Source organism: Spermophilus citellus (genome assembly GCF_964194105.1).
Source record: "Spermophilus citellus genome assembly, chromosome: 14".
NCBI classification, from domain to species: Eukaryota; Metazoa; Chordata; class Mammalia; order Rodentia; family Sciuridae; genus Spermophilus; species Spermophilus citellus.
The window spans coordinates 76,385,241-76,412,955 of record NC_138194.1 but is presented as its reverse complement, the minus strand read 5'-3'; the positions used below and the strand labels follow the sequence as shown (position 1 = coordinate 76,412,955).

Here is a 27,715-nt window from a genome sequence, read left to right as displayed (position 1 = left end):
ATGACAGATGTTAAAGGATGTATGTTCAAGGAAGATTTCATAAAATGTCACCCTAGCAGAGTTCTGAAGGATGAGTTAGAAGTTACCATGCAGATTGGGGCTAACTGGATATATACACAACTTAATAGGCAAATTTGGCAAACTTCACCAGGCATTATTATTCACTGAGGGTATTCTATTTTTGTGTGTCTAATGCATAGAGTATGCATGGAAAGACTTGGAAGGAATACAGGTTATAGATGGAGATGAGGTCGCTAAGGTGACAGATGGTCAGATTTGAAGCAGACCAGGAGTGGTCATGTTATTTTGTATTCAGCAGTGCAAAGGTAAATGAGAAAGGCTGTTTTTTTTGTTGTTGTTGTTTTTTTTTTGTTTGTTTGTTTTTGTTTTTTTTTTTGTTTTTCCCCCTTGTTTAGTGCTATGCTGGACTGAAAGATGGGCATGGATAGGGTCACATTTAGGACTCAGAAGTTTGGTTTTCTCAGTTAACTCATTGATAATCAGAATTTGGAATACCAAATTTCAGTTTAAGTCACAAAGGATTGGTTGGAAGTCTGAAATGAGAGCTTAGTGATTGTATTTGAAATACAGATAAGCAGCTTAGACTGGTTGGTATATTTTTCTTCCATTGCAAAATTTTTATGGAAAATCAGATACTGTAATTATGCTTAAAAAATTTGATATTAAATTAGAGCAGAGATTAATATGTTTTTATTCTTTTTCATGACCTATTTTATCTTTTCTATGAACAACTTAGAGGAACTGGTTATAGTTTCTTATTTAGTTTCTCTTTGTGGTCTTAAAGATACTATATACATGTACACTTTGTATGGGCACTATATATTTGAATGTTGTGTACAAACAAGCCATGTTCTTGCTCAGTATTCATTCTTGTGAATTCTGTTGCCCAATGCATGATCATTCATGTTCACGTTCTGTGCATGCATAGTTTATACCATATTGTGTCTTTTAATTTTAAGAATATTTTTTTCTAGGTTCTGTTTGTTTCTATTTGTTTAAGAAGACAAAATCTGGAATGTCACTCATGAAAATTCTTTCAGAATGTTAACTTACACAGTTCAGTCTAATTTATACTCTTCACTCAGCATTCAGAATATTTATTGAATTCCTACTATATGTTGTGAGTACTGGGAATGCTGCAGCTACAAAATAAAATTTTTTTCTACTTTTTTTTTAACATCAAAATGTAAACCACTTCTTTCTCTCTCTCAATATGACCTTAACATTGAAATAATACCCTCCTTCATTATGTATTTATGTATGTTCAAATCAACATTTGTCTTTTCATATACACAGTGTACATTTATTGACTTTCCTGATAAATTAGAACTTTTTGGCATAATTTAGAATGGTGATTTTTGAAAGTTTTTACAAGTTGCCTTCTTTCCTAGTTCTTAATTATCATTCTCATCCCTACACTATTAGCACTTCATATGTATCCTCTAACAGTTGGATTATAAATTCTTGAATTATTTAGTTGAAAAGACATAATGCACTCTGAAAGTAGTTTAGTATATTTTCCAGGAAAAAGATCCACCTCATATTTTTTTCCCTTCAGCTGGTAAATGACAGTGTAGGACTGAGTGCCCCTAAATGTTGGTTTCTTTTCCCCTGGGCTAGCAGGTGTCCTTAGAGAGGAGTTCTTTAGTGTTTTTTTGTTGTTGTTTTTGTTTGTTTGTTTGTTTTGTCAGAGAGGTAGTTATAGGGCCCTGATCCTGACTTTCTGGAATAAAGCAGAGGAAGAAAATATGTGTTCTTATCTTTTAATATGTAGGCATTCACTGAATCCTCTTTTTACCTCTGTGCTCAGCTGTCTAGAATTAGTCTGTTGGGAATATTGAATGAATTGTGGGTCTCTGAACTGCCCAGAGACAGAGGGGACACCTCCCTTGGGGATTTCTCAGTGCAAGGGAACCAGTTGAAGATCACCCAGTCGATATAATGATGCCCTGTTAGAAGCAGATTCTGTGCCAGCCATTGAATTTATAAGTTCATGGTCTTGGGTTCAAATGCCTGCTGCCCACCTGCTGCCTAGAGGTAAAGAGTATGGGTGCAAGCTAATAAGTTCTAATTGGGCTGCTTTTACCCTCAACTTGGGTTTTGTTTATCTTAAAGAAACTGTCTCACAATAAAGCCTTCTGATCTTTAAAACTATATAATAAACATGCTGAGCTCATTCTTGGTCAGTCTTCCTTCACAAGAGGCAGGCTGACCCACCAAGCTCCAGATTTTTCTCTACTTTTGTGTCTGTTTGCCTTTTTCCAAATCCCTTCATCAACCTGTCCAGTTAGACCTGTTGGTAACATCAATCTGTTTTAAACTTTTATTAAACAAATCTCCAGTCTCCTCTCCCACCCCCAGCATAGGGAATTCATGTTGATTTGGGGAATGTTTGGTGTTTTTAAGACCTTGTTTCTCAACCCAGAACACAGTATGTCTTTTCATTTATTTAGATCTACTTTTATGCCCTCAAGTAAGATTTTTGTAGTTTGTTATATTCTTTTTATTAAATTTATTCTTAAATATTTTATAGTTTCTGCCACTGTTGTGAAATAGATTATAGTTTTTTTTTCTATTTCCTTTTCTATGCATTTATTGATAGAGAAAAACTATGTGTTATATCCACAGCCACCTTATTTGATAATTCAGTAATTTTTTTAACAACTCCTTTTAAGTCTACATTTATATCATCAGAAAAGGAGATAGTTTTAATTCTTTTCCATTCTTTATGAAAATGACAATAATAATAATATCATTTCATTTTTGTCTTACTGCTTTTATAGATAGAACTTCTGAGACAAGGTCATAAATAGTGGGGATTTCAGATATCCATTTCTCTTAAGCTTGTGATTTTATTAATAGTTTTTAATTTTTACTAAAAATCATTGGTTTTGACAAATAACTTTGTTGTTTTAATTTTCGTTCTGTTTAGATTTCTATTCAATGTTAATAAAAGAATGGTTGCTAAATTCTATCAAATGCCTTTTCAGATTATATTTGCTATTAATGATCACAGAATTAAATTGATATAGTCCTTGTATTAGTCATATTTACATTAATATAACAAACACCTGAGGTAATCAACTTAGAATGAAAGAAGGTTTATTTTAGCTCACAATTTTGTATGTTCCGGTTCATGATCAATTCTGGTCCATGATCACCTTGTTGCTTTTAGTCCTGTGGTGAGGAAGCACCTTAAGGTTGCAGCACATGGTGGAACAAAAATGCTCATCTCATGGCCAGGGAAATGAAAGACAAAAAGAGACTGGGTTCCCAATACTCTGTTCGCAATCACACTGCGAGTGACCTAAGGGCCTCCCACTAGGCCCTACAATTAAAAGGTTCCATCACTTCCTAATAGTACCAAGCACAGCACTCAAACTTAAATATATGGGCCTCAGAAGGGCATTCCAGATACAAACTAGAGCAATATTTAATTTACAAACTAGAGCAATCTTCTAAGTATTTCTAGAATAAACCTTTATGGTGAGAGAGCATATTCCTTTAATACATTGTTAGATTCTATTATTGACATTTTATTTAGAATGTTTGCATTTATCTTCACAAGTCCATGATAGTTGTATTTTGGTTTTGGTGTTATTTAACAGATTTTGATTAAAGTTTTTCTGGCTTTCTTAAATGAATTGAGGAGCTTTCTTATTTTTCTGAAGACTGATAAGTTTAAGATTAGAGTGATTTTTTCTTTATATGTTAAGTAAAGATCCTCTTTGGCTACGTTGTATTTTGTTATTCTTTTCAATAGTAGTTCTCTAATCACCTGTACAGTTTATTCTGTGGTAATTGGTTTATTTAAATTGGTTCTTGAATTTATACACAATGGAATATTACTCAGCAATAAAAAATAACAAGATCATGGCATTTGCAGGGAAATGGATGGCATTAGAGCAGATTATGCTAAGTGAAGTTAGCCAGTCCCAAAAAAACAAATGCTGAATGTCTTCTCTGATATAAGGGGGGTGACTCAAAATGGGGTAGGGAGGGAGGAAGTGCATCAGAAGAAGATAACCTCTAGATAGGGAAGAGAGGTGGGAGGGAAAGGAAGGGAGAAAGGGAATTGCATGGAAGATGGAAGGAGACCCTCATCGTTATACAAAATACATGTATGAAGATGTGAGAAAAAAAAATTGTGTCACCTTAGATTGAGTAGAGAGAAGTGATGGGAGGGGAGGGGAGGGGGAAGGGAGGAAAGGAAGGACAATAGAATAAAATAGACATTATTATTGCTGTGTGTGTATATACGTGACTACATGACCAATGTGATTCTGCAACCTGTACACTCAGAATAATGAGAAATTATATCCCATCTGATTCAAATGTATGTCAAGATCATTGTACTGTCATTGTAACTAATTAAAACAAATTAAAAATTTAAAAAATAAATAAAAAATAAATTGGTTCTTAGGTAAATTTTCCTATATATTTCTAGTAAGTGAAATCAACAATTTCCTTTTAAGTTTTCAAATTTGTTACTATTAAGTTTCATGCACTGTGCTTTTCAGATTATTGATATTTCTTTCTGTATTTTTTCTCTTTATCCAGTCAGTCTTTAGAAAGATATTATTATGTTTTTAAAGAGCCATCTTACAGGTTCTTTTAGTTAATTTTCTGCTTCAGCAGTTAAGGTTCTTTCTTTGGCTTTCAAATTCTGTTGTCACTTGAAGTAATTGATCTGAACAAAAACTAATTTCAGGATACCATTCCCAAAGGTTGTTTCAGTGTCAGAGTTGGTTTGGTCTGGAAATCTGAATTTTATCAAGTATGTCAAAGTGATTTTGCTAGTGTTCTTCTTGAGAAGCCCTGTATCTGGGATATAGAAGACTATCATGCTTATTTCTGATAATTTTTCTGTTTAGTAACAAAGGGAATCAACCTAATCCTTGAGCTTCTATGTTGGAAATGGTTGGAAAGTGTTGAACACTGATTAGACATTGGCTTTTTATGTATAGCAAAAACACTAATGTTTATCCATTTTACTATGATTAATAAATTTTTGAGCCAAAAACACAAATGCATAAATACCACTCTCTTGTGCATGGGGTACAAATGACTCCCCTTGTTAACTCTGGAGTAAACACTGTTCAGAGTGGAAGATTGTAGAGTCCAGGACTTGAATTTTTCTCATCTTGCTCAGCTGACTTTATAAGGAGCCAGAAGGTGGCAGCAGTTCAACACAGTTTTATAGAGCCATTACACTACCAAGTAAGTTTGTGAGTTTACAATTGCTAATTTTTGAGAAATTTCAGTTGAAAGTGTGCTTAGGAAGTAGAAAATATTTTAGAAAAGCACAAAAAGTGTGTTTAAAGTTTTATTCTAGATCATCATTATTTTATATCATATTATACCTCATTTTAAGGTATTTATCCAGTTTCTTAAAACTTAGGGTATTCTTTCTTTTTTAACATTTATTTTATTTGTTTTTATTTTTTTATGTGGTGCTTTTATTTTATTTTTTTATGTGGTGTGTTTTTTTTTTTTTTTTTTTAATGTGGTGCCTAATGCGTGCTAGGCAAGCGCTGTACCTCTGAGCCACAACCCTGGCCCTGGGGTATTATTTCTGTTATAATTTTTTCCCATTTAATTGGAAAACTATATTGTTTCTGCTGCTAAAGAAGAATGTCATCTTATTTTGTATCTTTAAGATCTAGAGGACAGTTGCTGGATTTCATTTGTAAGTATATTTGTGAGGTTGTGTCTTGAAGTGAAAAGTTACAGTTACTTGTTAGTCCAGCTCCTTGCATGGCAGTATGTTCATCTCTAGACTTGAATCTCAGCTTATTTTCAATAGTTGAGCTGATTGACAAGTAGATAGTTATTTACGTAGTTAAAGATAAAAATCAAAGGTAAATTCTTAGAACTATGTGTGTTTAATACATTATTGAAAGCATAATTTTACATCCAAACATTAATTGAACTGCAGTTGGTTAGAAATACCTATTCTTAAAGCTTTAGTGAAAACATGAAGAAGGAAGAAGATGACCATCTTCCAAATGAAGTTAATGGTTATTAATGATGAAAGATTTTCTCCAGAAAAAGATCACTTCCTTTTAAAAAAGCAAAATATTAAATGTCAATACCTAGTAATACTGGTAAATGGCATCTCTACTTAATTTTGATTGACCATTGTTTTAAATTTGAGTGTCTTTTTTCCTGTAGATGTGTATATATTAGAAAAACAATGGTGTGCAGCATCACATGCCTGTAATTCCAGGAATTTGGGCGGCTGAGGGTGCAAGATTGCAAGTTCAAGGTTAGCCTTAGCAATTTAATAAGATTCTGTCTCAAAATAAAAAATTTTAAAAAAAATTTTAAAAGGGGTGGGGGGAAAAGCTCAGTGTAAAGCACCTCTGGCTTCAGTCCTCAGTACCAGAAAAAGAAAAAAGAAAAACAGTTCCTTAGTTGAAGCTTCACTGCATATAACTGTAAGAGGGCTCCAAACTCCAGTTTAGAAATGTTTTTCATAAACATATAACTTAGGTATTGATATTTATTTATAATGTAGTTTACATACAATCTGTGGAAACTTTAATTTTTGTATTACACCTTATTGACTCAGGAATCTTAATTAAAAATACTATATAATATCCTTAAGAAAAACTGAGTATATGGTAGTTGTGGTCAAAGTGGGGTTTTGGTAGGGAAGAGGGGGGAGGGAAGGGGTGTTCGAGAAATTGTTGAGATCTGAAGTATTATTTGTTTAGAAAAAGGTTGGAAATGGCTTATTTTCTAGTATATGTGAAATAAGGGAAAGCCTATCAATTTTCAGAGTAAAGTTGTCCAGGATTTGAAGTTTGGCTGTGTCATCTTCTAACAAGGGAGTTTTAGGCAAGTTTTTAAATCTTTTTGGACCTGTCTTCTTAAAGTGGGGATAATATTTTCCACTTTATAGTGTTTGATGATAGATAAATGAGAGAGTAAAAAGTCAAAGCACTTATTTAATACTCTTGTACATTGTGGTCATTCAGTAAGTGTTCCATTCATCAGTGAAATTTTAATCCTTCTGTAATTTAACTGTGAAATGTTGCCTCTGACTGATTTTCAGTTACCTTGAACATAGTTATATTAGCCTTTTTTTGTGAAGAAAAGGGAAAGGGTGAAAGTGGACACTATAGATGCCAGTTATATAAGGTGTTACCACGAATACACTTAGTTAAACTGTCCATGAAGGTTATTCAGAGATAATTTAATGCTTTAGTGTAAGACTTACTGAAGAAAAAGTTCCATTGCTTATAGTCCAGTCAAAATTAAATTGTACTCTGAGAATTAAATTTCAAACATCATGAACATTTATGCAGCTTACACTGTATCATTTAACTCAAGTAAGAGAGGTACTATGTTTTCTTTGTATTTTAAGTTCATTAATTTTGGTTTCACATTTATATGCTTAGCATCTTAATTATTCTATTGAATATTGTACCACTTTATCTGATAATTAGACTTCTACCAACCTCAGTCATGTGTAACCATGTATTTAAAAGAACATGACTTAAAACAAAGTGTATGAAATGGAGAAAAGGAGTGATTTAAGGATTTTAGACCTACATTTCCCTTGATAACATTTCACTAGTTTAGATAAAGAGAGGGTCATATAGTGGACCACTGGAAAACTTTATTTTGAAACACCCGTTTTAAGGAAAGATTCCCATTGTATTTTATTTTAATATCTTCTAAATTATGTATATCATACATAAATTGGCCAGTATAAACAAAAAAGGAAAACCAAAAATAATGTGTTTGAAGTAAAAGGGAATTTGCCTTCACATTCATTTCCCCTAGTACCAGGCATGCTCTCATCTCATTTTCCTTCCTAATAGAAAACACTATTAAACAGATTAGCATGTGTCTTGTCTGTGTCTTACTGTGTGCTGACATATCACAACTTCTTTTGTTCCGGCATATATGGGTTTATGTTATACATATTCTGTGTGCTTTTTCTTTTTCTTTTTTTGGGGGGGAGGGTGGGATTGTATCTTTTTGATCTTTTTTTGTGTGTATGTGTCAGTAATATAAATCAACCTCAGGATATTTAACAATTATATGAAGTTCCATAGGGCGGATGTTCATTTCCCTGCCAATGCTCTCCAAAGACATCAGGCACAGACCTGTGTTTGAGCAAATTGGATTTATTACTTTTTGCATTAAGGAAGAGTGTACACCATGGAGAATCACAAGGTATCTTGGAGGATTTAGAAATGATAATATTAAAGGATTGGGCTCATGTTAGGTGATTTGTGGGGAGGATTTAAGAAAGTATTTGCATTGGATACTGTGAGGAAACTGGATAATTCTATTATGGGTATCTTAATAAGTCTCATCTAGAAGGAGGGAAGACTAGACTGAAGTGCAGGATGTAATTAGTAAAGAAGCTGCAGTTGCTCACACTGGCCTGGATTGAGTGTCATATTTGAAGTTTTGACAATATTAATGTTTTATCCGTATTCACATATCATTATGGAGTGATGCTATTTTGTCAGTATCACAGTGGCCTTGTCTGATATTTATATTCTGTGAAACTGTTTATGTTCAATAGGAGAACAATGCTGTTAATGCCAGGATAATTTACAGTAAAACCAAAGCCTGGCTGATGGTACCAGTGCCACAATGACAGGGGAGCTGCTTTTTTCCTCTTCCCTTTATTAATGATCAGCAAGGTTATTTCCTACTTATTATCAGCACAAGTTTTCATTTATAGTGTTAAATGGTGAACATTTTTATTACATGAGGTGTGAGGAAACATTAAGTTGAATTGTTTCTGAAAAGTTTAGTCTCAATACCATTTGTTGACTAGTCCATTGTTTTTCTCATTTTGTAGAATACAGCATTGTATTCTAAATGCTGACATAAGCATGAACATATGGCAAAATTTCTCTTATTTGACCTTCACTTAACTGACTGACTGGATTAACTGGTATTCTATTCTAAACTCCCTCGGTAAAAAGTAGGGGCTAGAGACTACAGAAAGCTTAAAGTTTACTACTAATATATGCTACTCAGCATTATGCTAATACAATTCAGTTTTTTACTAGTTAAGTTTTACATTACAAATACTCAGATGTAATGTTTCTAAAAACTATTCATGCCAGCTGTGCTTGCTATATTTTATATTTATGATTTTATTGGGTATTATGCAAATCAGTAAAATATGAGGAGGGAAAGGAAATAAAGGTACTGTTTCAAAGGAAAGTAAAAAGAAACAGTCACCAAAAAAACTTGTGGCTTGTGTATAGGGCTTGTATTTTATTAGTATGTACATCTGAATAGTTCTAGGAGTACTCTTGTCCTATGGTAAAAATTTCTTAACTGACAACTAAAATTTTAATAACAACAAAAAAATTGTTGAATTGAATACCGAAACGAAGCTTATTTCCAGAATAGTAAGCCATTTTATGTATTTTCTTGTAAAACATTTTAATGCTGCAACCTATCTTATATCTTAAAATTATAAGGACATAGGCACAATTGAGAATTTGTTAACAAAAAACTGAGTTGGTGATAGTTTAAATGCAGTGTTTCATACTGCAGGCTAGTATCTGTATGATATTTCTAATTAGTGAATTAAAAAACTGGTAACTCTAAAGCTAAAAGAAAACTAGACTTCTGCATTGTGTTATTTATTGCTGAGAAACAATTTCAGAACTTAGTGACTTGGAACAATAAGCATCTCACAGTTTGTGTGGTCAGAAGTCTGGGAGTGCTTTCAGTGGAGTGGTATGGTTGAAGCTTTCTCATTAGGTTATGATGTCAGCCATGGATACAGTCATTTGAAAGCTTGATTAGGCCTGAAGGATACATTTCCAAAATGATTCATTCATATGGTGCCGGTTATTGGTAGGAGCCCTCAGTTCTTCCCTATGATGTTCTTTCCATGGACTATTTAATCATCTTTATGGTTTGGTAGCTAGCCTCCCTTATAGTGTCAATCCAAGAAGAAGAATGAGACAGAAGATGTAAAGTGTTTGATGATCCAGCCCTAGAAGTCACATACTATCCATCCCATCTACTTTATTTTATTTGTTTGAAGGGAATCAGTAGCTGAAAAAATCATTTGGGGCCTGAAATTGAGGGACCTCAAGTGATAACTTCCTTTAAGTCAAAGCTGTATTTTCCTCACTTCAGTGATTCTAGTCCTGCATTAGATTTTTTTGGCATGGGTGTGTCCTATGAGTCATAAACAGTATTTTTCTTTAAATCCACTCACTTTAAAAATTTTTTAAACTTAAAAACATATTTAATAAAAAAAATGTGTGGTATTGCAATTTGAATATTCTAACTCAATGTTTTATAATATATATTAATTGCATAAAAGTTTCAATAATAAATGTTTCTTTGTGCTACATATAATCTCTTAAACTCCTCCCCTCCCCCAAAAAAGTGATTAGTAATATATCTTAAAGGGAAGGCAGTTAGATCAGACTCTTGAATAAGAGAAAAATTACTACACTGCAGATGTTTATTTTGTGCGTGTATGATTCAGGGAAGAGGAAAGGGTTCACTTATGTTTGACTCCTTTTTAGGATACTGCTTTAGGAAAACCACGAGAGGTGTTTCGACTACCTACAGATTTGACGGCATGCGATAATCGCCTTTGTGCATCTATCCATTTCACATCATCCACCTGGGTTACCTTGTCAGATGGAACTGGAAGATTATATGTTATTGGAACAGGTGAACGTGGAAATAGTGCTTCTGAAAAATGGGAGGTGAGGTTTTTGGTTTTTTTTTTTTTAAGACTTTCAAAGTCCAGAAAGTATATGCAAATTAGACCTTATTTATTTTAAAAGAATACTTTTCAAGGAGAGCTTATAGGTGACCTCTTGGTTTTTTTAATATAAAGTCTTGTGTCTCTTTTTAAGTAAATTATAACATACATATACTTTGTGTTTAACTGATAGGTTAGTTGTTTGTTTTCATCTAGGGTCAGTATACTTGTCAGGATTTGCATTTATTTTTCAGCAAATATTTCTTGAGTGTTTTGTATGTATTAAAGCACTGCACTAAGCACTGACATTGTCTCCTCCTTGAAACAGAGTTGAAAAAACTTATATTGAAATGTTTTTCTCCTCTACTTTCATGTTAAATTTGCTGATATGTTTACACTGATCAAATAGTTTAACTATTCCCTACTTAGAAAAATACATAGTAATATAAATATGCTTATGTACTAATCGCTAAGATGCCATTTTTCTTTCAATGTTAAAAAATGAAGCAGATCTAAATGTGAGAGGTGGATTAGGATTTTAATGGCAATAAGACAATCAATTTTTCCAATGCCTGTTTTTGAAAATGGAAGAAAATGATTTGGGGTAGATAATCAAATGATTTATTGCTTCAATTCCTTTGAATTCCACTAATTGGTATAATATTGCCACTGTCTAAATCTTAGCAGATAGCCTCTAGTTTCAGGTAAATAGAGAGATAAAAGTTTAATATATTTACATGTTATAAAATATCTTTATCAGATCAACGATACATATTAATATCAGACCTTAATTATTTGAGAAAAACCTGGGAGGTTTTCAAACTAAATGACTTGTCTATCTTACTAAGTTTTTACTAAATGGTATATTACCAAATTATAGTATGTCTGAAAAACTAAACAAAAACATCACCAGTAGTCTGTTTATAAGAGACTGTTGCATTCACAGTTTCATATTCATTGGACATTGTGACATTTTCTACTCTAGCCTTCAGTAAAAACTTAAAAAATGAGTTATTGTGTGTTATAGCTATCATTAACTGAAACATTTGGAGTTTTGAGAATGATGGTCAAGAGATAAAAATAAGAATTATTATTGAGTTTTGTAGATTAAGTTGGTTTTAAGCAGGAAGAGACAAGAGGACTCAGTTCACTCTCAACTTATTTTTTAAGAATATTCTATTCCACAGATTCTGCTGGAAGGAGATGCACATAGATTTATAATTCTTTTGATTTTTGCTGTGTGTGTCCCCTTGAAACATATTAGGCCTTTAAAAAATATGTTTTAATTCATTAAAAACTGAAATCTGTCTTATGCCCTTTTTAGTATACACTGCTATAATAAAAAAAGAACCCTTCTGAGATGTTGTATGTTAATAATTATAGCTTTGTCTAGATAATGGGGGAAGTGAGAGAAGAATGGGACTTGGACATTAATTAAAGTGAGAAAGCTACAGAATATATTAGTTACAATAATTTAAGAGAGTTTTAGGACTTTGGGGCAATTGGTGTGACAAAAAAAAAGCTAAGAATAAAAGTGATTAAAGGGCATGATAGGGCACTAGGGGGCCAAGGGTGGTGGTGATGACTAGGGTATAGAAAGAAATTAAAAGATATGGAAGACTGCGGCGTACTTTCCTAATAATATTATGAGGGTGGTAGATCAGAATAGTGTTACAGTTGAGATGCTGGTCTTGTTCAGACGATTAAAAACCTCAGCCTAGCAACTTTTAGTCTAGTCATCTGTTTCTTTTTACTCTTTCTAGTTCCTACCACTTGTAAGAGAAAGAAAAAAAAGGAAAAACTAGCTGCTTATACCTCCTAAAACATGTAATTTTTGCTTCTTGCCTTTAGCTTCCATTGTCCTGCAAATGAGTTAAATTCAGTCAGCCAAGTCAAAATTTATCTTCATAGGTTGTCTCAGTTTTGAGTATCTGAGGGCTTGTTGTTGTTGTTGTTTCTGCTTTTGAAAATTGTTAGATGAATTCCGAAGACTTACTATTGAATAATTTTGGCAGAAGTGCTCAAACATATAGGGAAATAGATAACAGCTCACTTTTCTTTATAGAGATTTCAAGTAGAAAAAAATTGCAGGGACTCTAGGCACAGATTTCAAAAGAAAAAAGCTAACTTTTTTTTTTTTTTAAATTTTTCCCCAACGGCAACTTTTCAGAAATCTTGTTTAGAAATCAGTCTTAAAACTCTCCTGTTTAGTGTTTACTTTAAGAGGTAGATTGTCTTTTAGAGCACGCATTTATGGTATAAAAAAGATTTTAATAAGATTTTGTGCGGCTTTAAATTTGTTTGGGGAAGGGAGAAGAACATCAAGAATACATTTTAAATAGAGTTTGTTGAATATCTTTTAAGTGTAAATGGGCTCTTTGGTTTTGAGATTAAACTTTACTGATTTGTTCTCTGATGACTTTTATCTTTGTGAACTTCAAGAAAATAAACAGAAATACAAATAAATAAATAATAGGTATAAAACATACATGCACCTACATGCATACAGCACACAGAATGCAGAAGCAAAGAGTAAGAAAGCAGAAATAAGTCATACATGATAAAAGGGAAGAGACTAGGAGTGAATGTTGACTTGCCTGTGGTCTTTTTATGTAGAACACTTTTACCCTGTGTAATTCTCCTTTAGGAGATTGCTTTTAGTTCTCTTTCTCCTTTAAATACTGTGTAGATGCCCTGTTATTTTCTTTAAAGCCAAGAGTATTGATCAGTTTTCTATTATACAAATCGCGTTGGTGTGTATGCGCGTGTGTATTCGCGCATGCACAAGTTTTTTCTTCAAGGAACATTATTTAAATTTGCTTTTATTTTTTAATTCTTCCTAATAAATAGTATACAAAATAGTTGTTGGATTGTCACCACTTTTATGTATTCCCTCTGTGCTATGCTTGTACAATATATACATTTTCATGGTGTTTTTTTTTTTTTGGTAGATTATGTTTAATGAAGAGCTTGGGGATCCTTTTATCATAATTCACAGTATCTCTTTGCTAAAAGCTGAAGAACATTCCATAGCTATCTTAATTCTTCGAATAGAGAAAGAAGAATTGGATATGAAAGGAAGTGGTTTCTATGTTTCTCTGGAGTGGGTCACTATCAGTAAGAAAAATAAAGGTAAAATAAAATAAAATTCTGAATCTCTCTATAGTGATTGCCATCAGTATGTTTTGAAATGCAAAGCTGTCCCTGTAAATGCTGCTTTGTTTTTCCTGGGCACTATTGATTCTAGCACCTGCCACCACAGGTGGGTTGGATATCTGTAGATAGTTTCTCCTCAGGTATGAATCAGTTATGAGTTAATAAAATAAATAAATAAATAATGTGCTTTCAGAGCTAGTTATGCCTTTGTATAAAAGGAGACATTATTACAAGACATTACTACATAATTCTTGAAAATTTTTAACATGTATATTTTTAATATTGCTAAGAATTACAGTTTTATGCTACTGTGTTTCTCCAGAGATGAACCAGAAATGCTGGGAAGCACAAATCTGTTACATTAACTACTTCAAATTTATTCATCTTATTTATATAAATTTTCATATCTGTAGCTGTACAGATATATCTTGTGGTAATTATTCATTTTGGAATGAATAGCCTTCCTATAAAATATATAGTGCCTAAATTTAGGTCATTAAAAGCAAGTAGGATTGCTTTTCTTGCATGTACCTGTGAAGGATGTATAGATGTATAATTTTAGTTAATTCATGAAACTATAAGCCTGTTTTTATATATGTGTGAATTGAATGTATGAATATAGGAGAGGATGCAACCCATATTAATAGAGTAAATAGTATAAGTAAAGATATGGGCTCAACTGAAATGTCTGAGTATTTTTTAAAACAAACAAAAAAAAACCCTATCTTCATAGAATAATAAATTTAGTTAATTTACAAAAAGCTTTTAGGATATGGTTGTTTATATGTTAAAAGTGTTTTTTTATATTTGGTTATTAGTAATCTAGATCTCTTTATGTGTAGAAATAATTTCTACTGTAAGCATATTTTATTTTAAGAAACCCCCCTTACCAGCAGTTAGAACAGACAGAAAAATAGTCCCCACCACACTTTTTCCCTTATCCTCAATTTGTGGCTCTTTTCAGAAGATGCCTGTCATATACCTGCTGGGAAAATAGACAGACTATAGTCAAGGAGAAGGTAGAACCTTCAGAAGCTGATATTCTAGGTAAGTTAGTCACTTTGAAGGCCAGATCTTTGCTGTCCAATAGGAACTTCTATGAGATGGACATGTTTCATATGTGCACCATTCACTACCATAGGTACTATGGTATAACTATTGAGAAGTTGGAAGGCCAGCGTAACTGAGGAATTGGATTTTAAACTTAATTTTAATTAATTGCTTGTGGCTGGTGGCTACTGCCACCAGCCAAAATTGGACAGAATAATCTAAGAGAAAATTGCATCAGATCCAGTATTTTTAAATAATCATTGAAGATAATGAGGTTATGAATATTTTATTCTTACACAAAGATTATTAATGTGAATTGTAATAATAATATTTAGAATATTTAATTTAAAATTAACATGTTTTCAGATTATTTTTATTATCCATTTTTGTAATGTTTTGTTCTAACGTATTTAATTTTCTTATAGATAATAAAAAGTATGAAATTACTAAGCGTGATATTCTCCGTGGAAAATCAGTGCCAAATTATGCTGCTATTGAGCCAAATGGAAATGGTTTAATGATTGTCTCCTATAAGTCCTTCAAATTTGTTCAGGTTGATCAAGATCTTGAAGAAAATATGAATGAAGACATGTCAGAGAAAATCCAAGGTGATTTTATGTTTAATCTTTATAAAGCTGTGTGTATTCCTATACATAAACATTTATGTCTGTTTTGTCTTTCCAGTTAGGTTATGGGTTCTACCAGGTGGGATAGATACGTTTTTAATTTTCTTTTGTATTTCCCAAAAAAGACTTTTGTAAAATATACCACCTAAATAGTGGAAGCTATATAAAATTTAATAATTTTGTGATTATCAAAGATTTTTTTAAATCTCTCAGCTTACTTGATTGCATGTTTAATAAATATTTAAATAAGTTAATAAGCAAATTAATTATTGTTGGCATTTGCAAAACCTGTATGATGGTATTAAGAGTACTAATGTTTTAAAATGAGTTCAACTAATATACATGTTCTTATCTTTCATACTAAACTGATAGAGTTGCTTGAGGGCAGAATCAAGATTTTCTCAAGGTTGAATGAATGAATAAAGGTCATATTTTAGAATGAAAATATTAACGCCTTTAAGAAGAAATTTATATTTGTATACAAAGATACATATTATTTTAAAACTATTCAAAAACATCCCTTCATAATCACTGTTCATATTTCTGATGTTCACAGCCAGGGATGTAATTTACAAATATTTCCACCAGGTTTATTATGTATATACACACCTCTAAGTACAAAAAGTTATGCTTGGCGCTTTAGTTAGCCTTTAAGCACCGTTGTTTCTTCATATATTATGTGGTTTTTGTTAGATTCTCTTCTATTCTGTCTTAATTATAGTGTTAAACCCTCCTAAAACTTTTCCAGATTGACTGTTCATATCCGCATGCTCTCTAGAACTTCATTGATGAGCAGTTGGGCAGGAAGGAAGAATGCCCTGGTCATTGGAACCATTATGCCAGATAGCTAGGACCATGTAGTTGAAGACATGTAGTAGGAAGGCATGTGATAGCCCAAGTGGAACACACCTTGTGTTTAAATCACTAATTACTAGTCCAGATATTTTTTATTGTTGACTTCTTATATCTTGAATTCATTTTTTTTACAGAATTTTCACAAAATAATTTTCAAAAGTTAGGAATTTTTTATTAATCAGCATGTTTAAACTTTTCTGAGTATACATACTAGTTTCATTTTCTGTAAATCTCAGAAAGACTGGTATTGTCTGGCTATTTGGTATTGTCATAATAATACAAATAATAATATTTTTTCTTAAATCCTAAAACATAATTTCTAAAAGCACAGAAAAACTCTAAAAACAACCAACAATCAAGAAAATTTAGATGTTTGTCTGTTTTTGGTGAGAAACTCGAAAATTTTGACTTGCCCTTTAGTTTGTTTTCATGCCTCTTTATACTAAAAGTTCATGTAATTTTACAGACTCTTGCTATCCTCATTGTTTGGCTGAAGTCTTCCATTGGGTGCTTATTAAATAAAAACTGCTTGGATAAACTTTTGAGGAAGACATATTTTATATTCTTTTCAAACAGGAATCCAATGTGTGTGTGTGTGTGTGTGTGTGTGTGTGTGTGTGTGTGTGTGTGTAAGAGGGAAAGGGGGGGTGAGTATAGGGAGGTAGGTATGAAATGGGGATGAGGCATTGTTGTCCATTGTATTTTATGAATCCTTATTTTCTGAACAGTAGGTAAGACTGGAAGAGGAGAATGTCAAGTAAAATTGCTACAATTCTTTAAGGGAAAATTCCCTAAAGTCTATGTGGGTTCATTTATAATTACTTTTTTTTGTGAGATAATCACTAGAAGATATGCTAAGATTCTTTTAGAGATGGATATTCTTTCTTATGTTCTAGTCTCTAATTTTGTATGTTGTAGTCTTGTTTTTATTACATAATGCAGTTTTCTTTTCTTAGTAGAACCTCTGTATTATTGGCAACAAACTGAAGATGATTTGACAGTGACAGTACGGCTTCCAGAAAACAGCGTTAAAGAAGATGTTCATGTGCAGTTTTTACCTGATCACATCAACATTATGCTGAGGGATTGCCAGTTATTGGAAGGAAAGCTGTATTCATCTATTGATCATGAAAGCAGTACATGGATAATTAAAGAGAATAATAGGTATATTTTTTATAGTTTTATGTTTGAAATTTTACTTTTTTGTTATTGTATTTTTACTTTTTTCTTTTATTTTTACTCTTTCTACAGTTGTTATATCAAAGATGAATACAATAGTTCTGTTTACATTTCTGATTTTTTTTTTCAAATAAATTAAAAACAGATTTTTTATATCACACAGCATAATTATGGTTAAGATTAAAGATACTAATGTAGTTATTGCTTGCAGTAGGTAGAAGTGTTTGTTATTACCAGCTCTGGGTACAGTAATAACCCTAGGCAAAATGGTTATTTATTTTAATTTGCACTCTTAAACTGTTAAATAGAAATCTTTTTTTTTCTGTTAAGCTTCATTTGCTTACTAAATAATACAACTACCATCCCTACTTTCCATCCAGAGATATTTCATGTTTTCTAACAACATACACATCTTTTTTTCTTTTTTTTTTAAGTTTTTGACACATACTATGCACAATTTATACATTTTGCTTTTGTTCATTTTCAACTATAAATTGGGTTAAATATAATTCATCAAGCAGTAATCCAGCAAAGGTCTAGGGGAATTGCTGAATTTCATGCAAACAGTTTGAGTGTTCAACACATGAACATAGACCACTATTGTTTTTTCAGTAAATTTGAGGTTTTTGGTTATGATTTTGTGTTACAAAAGATAATTACAATGAGGCGTAGGTGGTATTGTTGGCTTAAAAAAAACATGATTTTCTGTGCTTGATTAAATTGTTCATCTCTCTCATTTTCCAGTAGTTAATGTTCTTTCTCACTTTGAAAGGGTTTGTTAACTAGGCTGTATCTTATTATGTATGTTTCTTTTTGCTTGGATAGTAGTAGGATCTGATGCTGGTTTTAAAATGTAGAAACACAGTCATGCTGAAAGGGCTATGTTGTTGAGGTGTGCAAAATAACAATGGTTCATTCTTCGTAACTAAGATTATGTGAGCTATTTTAAACATCTTGAGGTAGCAACTAAGAATGTGTTTATACATTCTGGTCACTGGGTAAAAGTTCTTAAAAGTTATTTACATGTATTTTTTCAGAGAGGCAGAATAGTTCAGTAGTGAAGAACATGGACTTGGAGCCAGGCTGCTTTACTAGCTTGTGACCTTGGCAAGTTATTTAACCTCCTTTAAGTTCTTTTTTCCCCCTTGCTTGTAAAATGAACATAATGGTACTTACTTAATTTGGTTGTGATGAGCAATAAGTGAATTAAAACATGCAAAGTGCTTAAGACGATGCATGGTATATGGTCAATGTTAGGTAAATGTAAACTGTCATTATTATCTTCATCATCAAGATTAGCCTTTTTTTGGTGTGGAGCGGACCAGTGATGGAACTTAAGGTCACTCGACCACTGAGCCACATCCCCAGCCCTATGTTGTATTTTATTTAGAGACGGGGTCTCACTGAGTTGCTTAGTGCCTTGCTTTTGTTGAGACTGGCTTTGAACTCATGATCTTCTTGCCTCAGCCTCCTAAGCCACTGGAGTACAAGAGTGCACCACTGTGCTTGGCTTAGCCTTTTACTTAGAAAATATAACTTCATCTGGGCATTGCTGATTATGGTAGTAATTTTCAATGCTAATGATAGGATCTCCTATCTCTTAAAATAATATTAGAAAATTTTAAAATGCTGTAATTAATTCATGCGGTGGTAATAATAATAGCCTTAAAAAAGAATGATAAGCTTACATGTTCTGTTTGATAATAAGTATAATTGTATTTTTGAAATTGTTTGCTTGCATTTGTGTTCCACAGCATGGGTTAGCATAGCACATGTACCAAAGATGTCACGTGGTAAAGGTCACTTTGCTGTGGAACAGCTCCTAACATCCCATTTTTTTTCTGTTGCAGCAACGGCTGCTCACAGAGCATCTTACTTGAATTTCATCTCCTATTGCCAAGGATCAAAGGCCAGCTGCCTTCTGTGTCAGTCATCTGCCCTGACTCAGCTCTTCCCTCTCCTGAATCATCAGTCCCTGATCTCAGGGTTCCCTAACAGACATTTTTTATTTATTTATTTTTATTTCTGTTTAATGGTTCAAATGTACAGAATTAGATTTTGAATAAGTTAATAGAGACTACATTAACATCTTTATTTCCCTGTATTACCAAAGTTGTTTTCCTAATTCCTACATTTCTTTTCAATTCTTTAAAATCTATACATTAAAATTAACATTTGCATTGATTTAACCAACCTGATAATTTGATTAATAGATACATATTAATGGTTATTAGTTTGTGAAAATAAAGTTACTTGTTGGTTTCAGATACCAAGAACTACCTTATGGTTGTAGGCTTTCCTTTATAAAGTACATCAACCCCCATTTACCATTATCTCATATTCATGCTACTTGTGCATTTTTTGTTCTTTAATTTTAACATTCTGCACACCTGGACAACCACAGTACTTTTTGAGTAGACTCATTTTTTGCAGTCACTCCCCTTTGAAAGCTAGCCATTTGGGGCATCATTCCAGTGGTATTTTCTTGTTTGTTTATTAAGTCTAAATTATTTGCCCTTGAATTATAGGTTTTCTATCATATGCAAAGCTAAAATGAACAGGATTTTGGGTAACATACTTTCTGGATACCAGAGGAGTATTTCTGTAGAAGATTCTTCTGCTTGTTTTTGATAGTATAACTTGCATAGTTGTTTAATACGACTTTTCTCGTTTAAACTTTTAGCTTGGAGATTTTCTTGATTAAAAAGAATGAAGGATTGACATGGCCTGAGCTAGTGGTTGGTGATAAACAAGGGGAACTTATAAGAGACTCAGCCCAATGTGCTGCCATAGCTGAACGTTTGATGCATTTGACTTCAGAAGAACTGGTAAGCAGTTGCAGTAGTAGTGTGACTTTCCTAGAATCCAGAGTATGTTATGTGAGGATTGTCCCATGATTTTCAAATAGTATTTTGCTTTGACAAGTGTAAAAGACGTAGATGCAGTACTATTGACCTGATTAATGTCTTAAAATGACTTAAGTTCTAATTCTTACATGGTGCGAATTCATATATGTGGGGGATATTGTATAGGGGTGTGTGTGTATGTATTTATGTATCTGCATATAGTCTCCTTTAGAAGAATTAACTAATAAATGCTGCCAGGAACAAATAATTATTTAACACTTTATGCTAATAATCTACTTATCATTGACATTTTCTAAGTAATCTTAGATTATCACAAGGATATATATGTAGATTATATATAGTATAGTTATTTTTGACAAAGTAAATTCTTGTAATGAGTACAATGACTAAGACAATACTTATTCAGCCATGGGGTTGAAAATGTTCCCATGCTAATTTGGACAGATACAGCAAAAAGTCAGTTATATATTTGTTTACCAAAAATTATATCAGTTTATGTAGAATGTCTGCTTTATTGCCATCTTGAATAATAATGATGAAGGCGGCTACATTAACAATTATCCTGTAGCCTTAGTTGCATCTTAAAGTAGAAAACAAAGTTTGTAATATTGAAAGTGAATGTCTTTGTCAAAAGGAAACATGACAAAAATAGAATTGGCCCCAATAATTGAAAATTTCAGCAAACACTGGAATTTATACGTAGACTACAAAACTTCAGTTTCATAGCTTTTTAACACAAGCCATGCAGGCTACAGAAATACTCCTGATATCCAGAGAATATGTTACCCAAAATCTTGTTCATTTTAGTTTTGCATATGATAGAAAACCTAAAATTCAAGGGCAAATAATTTAGGTTTAATAAACAAACAAGAAAGTACCACTGGAATGATGCCCCAAACGGCTGGCTTTCAGAGGGAGTGACTGCATTCATTCGTTCAGCAAGTATTTATTGTGTATAATATTTCCAGGCTAATATTAATAAAAGACTTGTTTTGAAACAAGTGTTTCTTCTAACTACTTTTTAAACCTGATGGTTTCAAAGACATATTTGTATTTATGAGAAAGTTACGTATACATAGACATCATTATGTTTGTTACATTCTGAAAAGACAGTGCAGAATGAAAATACAGTCCTGTCATCTGCAATTGAGAGCAGTTTTGTGTTTTTGAAATTTTCAAATGTATTTCATGTGGTGGCTATACTCTACTGTTAAATAGAATCATGAATGGCAAAAACAGACATTCCTATTATCATCTTTAGGAAAAGAGTATTTCACTATAAAGTGTGGTAGATTCTTTTTTATCAAATTAAAGAAATTTTCTTGTATTCCTAGTGTACTGAGAATTTTTCTTCTGAATGGCTATAGAATTTTCAGTACTTGTGATAATACTTGTTTTGTTTTCTATTTGATATTTTATTTTTAATTTTCATATCTAGAGATTTGAATTCTTTTATATCTTCCATATGTCTACATGATTGTGTTTTCCTTTACATTTTTGAGTACATAGAACTTGTTTATAATAGCTGTTTTAATGTCCTTCTGTGCTGACTCCATCATTCTGTCATCTCTGTGGCTATTTTTATTGGTTATGTATTTGAAATTAGTTTTAATTATTGCTATAATCACAACATTTCTAAGGGTGAGTAAATGCATTTCCTTACTGTTGTTTTTTGACTTATTTTTTGACTTATTTATTTCATTTTATGATCTAAGAATCCAAATCCAGATAAAGAAAAACCTCCTTGTAATGCTCAAGAGTTAGAAGAATGTGACATTTTTTTTGAAGAGAGTTCCAGTTTATGCAGATTTGATGGCAATACATTAAAAACTACTCATGTGGTAAGTTCTTATAATAGTGTTTCAAAAATTTTCTAAATAAGTAGAGAAGTTACTCAGATGATAATTAAATGACCAAATAAGTGTTTTGCAAAAGTAGCTTGATTATCAGTTAATGACTGTGCTATTGAAGTTGTACCAAATATTTATGCTTAAATCCCATCATTCTATAAAGTAGCATTGTTCCACAACACTAAATCTAATAAAACAGCATTTCATTTTTTTGGTACTACAGTGTGTTGATATTTTTCAATTGGCTTTTTTTCTGTACCAGTGTTTTATATACAGTTGTGACTCTATAATGCATAACTTTATATCTTCTTTTTTCATTGAACATTAGGACATAAACATTTCATGGTTTTCCTATCCCTTGTTAAATGGTTGGATTGTTTGTCCTATAATATTGTTGTTGGGAGGGTAGGTATATAACTTTTTAACTGCATTATTCATGAAGCTGCTAAAATAATTCCTTTGTTATATGAAGCTTTTCTATATTCATGAATATTTATCTAATGAAGAGTTAACAGAAATCAAATTCATGAATCATTGACTGAGTGAGTGTCTGACGAACTGAGATCAGTTTTAATCTCATCAGTAATGTTTTTGGTTATTGCCTGTTTCTCTGCATCTTTACCTGCACCTTCAGTTTAGCTGTAGAGATGGTTCTCACAAAATCAACTCTAATCTGATCTTTACTAATTGGTTTGCAAGACACAGCAGATTTTGTTTTAATATGAGTATTTTTTAAAACTGTTGACTGTTCATATATTAACTATTCTTTTGTGAGCAACTTTTTTATTTGACTTAGTGTTTCTTTGAATCATGTGGCCTGTTTCAAACTTGGAAAAATCCTTCTTTATCAATATTTAATTTTTTCCTTTTTTTCCCATTTTGGAATATTTTTATTATTCAACTCCTTAAATTGTGTTTTTTTCTTTCTTTCTCTCTGTGGTGGATCTCAAATATGTCACAAGTAAGTATTTTCCCTTGAGAATTACATTCTGTTTAAAAGCTTTGAGAATATTGCATCAGTACTACAGAATATTGCCTGGAGTGAGTCAGTACAATCACGATTTCAGCATTTGGTCGTCTGCTTTGATCTAGATTTTTAAATTTTAAAACTTATGAGATATTTATGCTTAGGGGAATCTTGAGTCATTAGATCATACTACACACTCAAGTGTATATTACAGAGTTGATTTTGTGAGAACCATCTCTACAGCTAATCAGTGGCTGATTTGGAGCTACACATAAAGAAATTACTCTTATTACCAAATCTAGAAATGATGGGGCTTTAGGACACTCAGTCTAAGCAGAAGCAACAGAGTCAAGGGAATAACTTGTACTTTTGTTATTCTGTTTTTAGAACTCTTTGAGTCTTTGTTATAGGGCTTAAAGGCTCAAATGTTAAGAAATGTTTGCCAGATTTGGTCTCTTGTCTCTATCTTATAGAGAATTGCGGGAAAGTGTATTTTAGCAGAATTCATGGAACCAATTAAAATAGGAACTTGATTTACTTAATCTAAATTTCCCCCACCTTCTTAGAGGTTAAAAGAAAATCTCTTAACTGTTCCTCTTATTTACTTTACCTCCCTTGTTTGTGTGTTTGTTTTGGTTACTTAACAGATGTCTTTAATGGCTGGGAATTATTCTCAAAATTGAGTTGTAAAATTGAGCATTTCTAGATCTTGCTTAGACTTGCAGTGGCACAGGACCAATGACTAGGCCAAGGTGCTATTGAAGCTGTACCAAAATTAAGTATTGATTTTATAGTTAATTTTTATCCCTGCGCTGCTCTGCTTTCCATCACCCTATACCACTAGTAAGTTCTAAAAAGCATGTGGACAGCATCTTGCTCATCACAGGATCCCCAAAGTTTATGATTCACAAGTGTTTAATAAATATTTTTAGACTGATTTCTTGGTAGCAATCATGAAAATTAAAAAAAAAAAAAAGCTTCAGGTCATCTTTGCTTTTAAGAAATTGACTTTTACCTTTCAGTCTGCCTTAATACTCAGTGACTCTTCTAACTGAAGAGTGAAGTGTTTGGGGGAAGATGGTAATGACCAATCTGGGTACTGATGCAAAGCCAGATAATGAAAGCTATTTGGATTTCCTAGGAATTTTGCTTCCTGGATGTTGTTTATTTCCAACATATTCCATAGATGATGCCCTTAATTGTGAGCAAATGACGGCCATCACACAACTTCTCTTCTCTTTAATGCTTAGGGTTAAATTTTAGAAAATCTCTCTCAAGGTGTGACTTGATAGAAGATTCTTAATTCTGATTCATTGAACCTTATATGTTTTTTGTAATGAAGAATCTGGCTTCTCCTCCTAAAGTTATAATCCTAAAAGCTGTAACTTTTTTTTTTTTTTTTAAACAGAGAGTGAGAGAGGAGAGAGAGAGAGAGAATTTTCAACATTTATTTTTTAGTTCTCGGTGGACACAACATCTTTGTTGGTATGTGGTGCTGAGGATCGAACCCGGGCCACATGCATGCCAGGCGAGCGCGATACCGCTTGAGCCACATCCCCAGCCCCAAGCTGTAACTTCTAGTTATTATTTTTTGCCTAACTTTTATATGGAAAGCACCTGATCTTAGGTGTCATAATCTATTTTCTTTTAAGATTTCAACAATTTGTAATATGTATTTCAAAATACCAGTCTTGCAAAGCTTGTGATACAGTGGGCTTAATTTTAAAACAAATTTTAAGACATTTTGGTATTTTTCAGCACTCCCAACAATTCAGGTATATAAGGTGATAAAATGCTCATATATTTTAAACTTGTAAAATGTGGGCAATACTTTTTTTAATCTTGTTACTAGGGATTAAACCCAGAAATGCTTAATCACTGATCCACATCCCCAGCCCTTTATACTTTTCGTTTTGAGACATGTCCTTGCTAATTTGCTGAGACTGGCCTCAAACTTGGCTTTCCTCTGCCTCAGCTCCCAAATCACTGGGATTACCAGTGTGTACCACCACGCCTGGCTTCACACATATTTAAGCATGTATGAAATGTTGACAGCTTCCATTTTGTACAGTATTCTTCATAGTATGTAAATATGGGTATAAATTAAAATATGATTTTAATAATATGGTGGTATGCTTTATTTTTAATAAAATGAAGTTGTACTATAAAATAGACTCAATAAAATATAAAGTTAGGTTCTCTGTGAATTTTAATTCATTTTAGTACTGCTAAATAGTATTGATTACTAGTTTAATGTTGGTTACTGAGAGACCTCCAATTAATCTCATTTCCTGTGTTCCATCATGTTACTTAAAACCAAGGAGTCACAGAGAACCAAAATAAAACCTTTATTGCTGAGCAATTATAATACAAGGCTTAGTAGATCTTCTCACTGTACCCTGGAATTTAGCAGCTTTCACCATAATTACACAATGCCAAACCAACTCTTACTGCCCCAGGAGTTGTCCCTGGAGGGCCCTCAAGTGCCTTAGAGGAAAAAGTAATAGAATTGAGCAGAACATGCCCAGATTTTTCCTCTCATTTACCAACGAGTTGTGATTTCACCCCTTGGGGATTTATAAAAGCTAGATTATTATCAGTAGCTAATCTGCTAAGTGTCATGTGGAAACATCAAAAGTTTGGAAGAAGTATAAATATATAATAAACAGAGACAATCCTTCCAACCTTGAAAAAACCTTGGGTTTATAGAACTAGCTGTATTTTAATCTCCATTTTATAGATATATTAGGCTAAGCTGAGATGAAGTTTATATGAGATTACTCATAGAACCAATATTAGAAGCTAAACTATGGGCTTCCAGTATGTTTCGCTATAATTTTCCCTAAACACTGGTATCATAACTTTGAAAATTGGAAATCCTAAGCTACTAGATTCAGTGCCTACTTTTGAATAAAATGTGATTTGAATTTGAAATGTGAATGATAGACTTCTGTGATAAACAGGTTATGTTTTCAGAAAATTCAGAGATTATACAGTCCCTCATTACACCATAACTCTCAGAGACAAAGTTTGATGAAACCTTTCTTGTATTCTGTACATACTTTGAAATTTTTTAATCACAGTTAAATCTGGTTTCATTTGCTAGAGCTGCCTTAGCAAAGTATCATTAACTGGGTGGCTTAAACTATTGTATACTACAAGTCTGAGATCAAGGTGTTAGATGTGTTAGTTTCTTCTAAAGACTCCCTTAATGGCATGGTTTTCTCTCTGTTTCTGCATCCTAATCGCTTATAAAGGACAACAGACAATAGTCCTGTTGGATTAGGGTCTACCTAAATCACCTCATTTTAACTTTTTTTTTTATTTTTATTTTTTATTGGATGTTCACAACATTACAAAGCTCTTGACAAATCATATTTCATACATTAGAATCTCATTTTAACTTTTTTAAGTTGCTATTCCAAACTACAGTCACATTCTCAGATAGTAGAGATTAGGAATTCCACCTATGAATTTGAGGAGATAAAACTCAGTTCATTACCATATCCTTCACTTGGATTTTAACAGTTGTTAACGTTTTGCAAATTTTTCTTTTTTTTTTTTTTTTTTTTACTTTTTTAAAGCAGAAACATTTAGTAACAAGTTAAAGAAACTGTGTTCCCTTACCCATACTATTTCATATATATACATATATATATATATATATATATATATATATATATATATATATATACATACACACACTAAAACTGAAGGCCTTTTTTATGTAGTGATAATAAAATTAATGAAACTTAACATCAGTACACTTTTATCTAATATAGATTTAAACTTGAATTTTACCAATTAACCAAATAATGTTCTAAAGTAAAGTTTTTCCTCCTACACATGATCTAATCCTATGAACATACTGCATTTAATTGTTTTGTTGTTTGTACCAGGGATTGAACCTAGGGTGCTTAACCACTGAACCACATCCCAGCCCTTTTTTAATATTTTATTTAGAGATAGGGCCTTGCTATTTTATTTTGTGCCTTTTATGTATTGTTTTGAATTTTTTCCTCATCAGATTCAGTGCATTTTTTCCCCAAAATACTATGCATTATGCAAGTGATTGTTTCTTTCCCAGTGTATCACATTAGGAGGATCTTGGCATCACTTTCTCCTGTTTTGTGTTGTAAAATTTGATTAGAGTAAAAAAAACTTGGTGGCTATCACTTAAAGTTATTATCTTCTCCTTTGAATTAATAAAAAGTACTCGGTGTGAAGATCAGAGTAACCCTTTTGAAGGGTTAAGTAGATAATGTCATTTTCCTATTCTCATCTTCCCTGTAGTGGGTTCCTGTATGTTACATTCGAAATAATGTCTAGTGTCTTTATCGTGGTCTTACAAGCAGTCTTCAAATTTTGACTCACTCTGTGTTACATTTTAAATTGAGACTTAACACATGTACATCAGATGCAGCAAT

At 32.3% G+C, this 27,715-nt stretch overlaps 1 protein-coding gene across 2 annotated transcripts in view; it reads left to right on the top strand.

The window, feature by feature from the left end:
• The window catches only part of NUDCD1 (NudC domain containing 1), a 63,607-nt gene that overhangs the window by 17,332 nt on the left and 18,560 nt on the right, over positions 1–27,715 (top strand). Inside the window, exons 3-8 of one of the 2 annotated variants that reach the window (XM_081266475.1) lie at positions 10,554–10,739; positions 13,690–13,870; positions 15,370–15,552; positions 17,385–17,589; positions 20,288–20,432; positions 22,187–22,312. In XM_081266475.1, the coding sequence (XP_081122601.1) occupies positions 10,554–10,739; positions 13,690–13,870; positions 15,370–15,552; positions 17,385–17,589; positions 20,288–20,432; positions 22,187–22,312 (1,026 nt within the window). Of the gene's footprint in view, positions 1–10,553; positions 10,740–13,689; positions 13,871–15,369; positions 15,553–17,381; positions 17,590–20,287; positions 20,433–22,186; positions 22,313–27,715 lie in introns of both variants that reach the window. The other variant, XM_081266474.1, reaches the window with a different exon arrangement.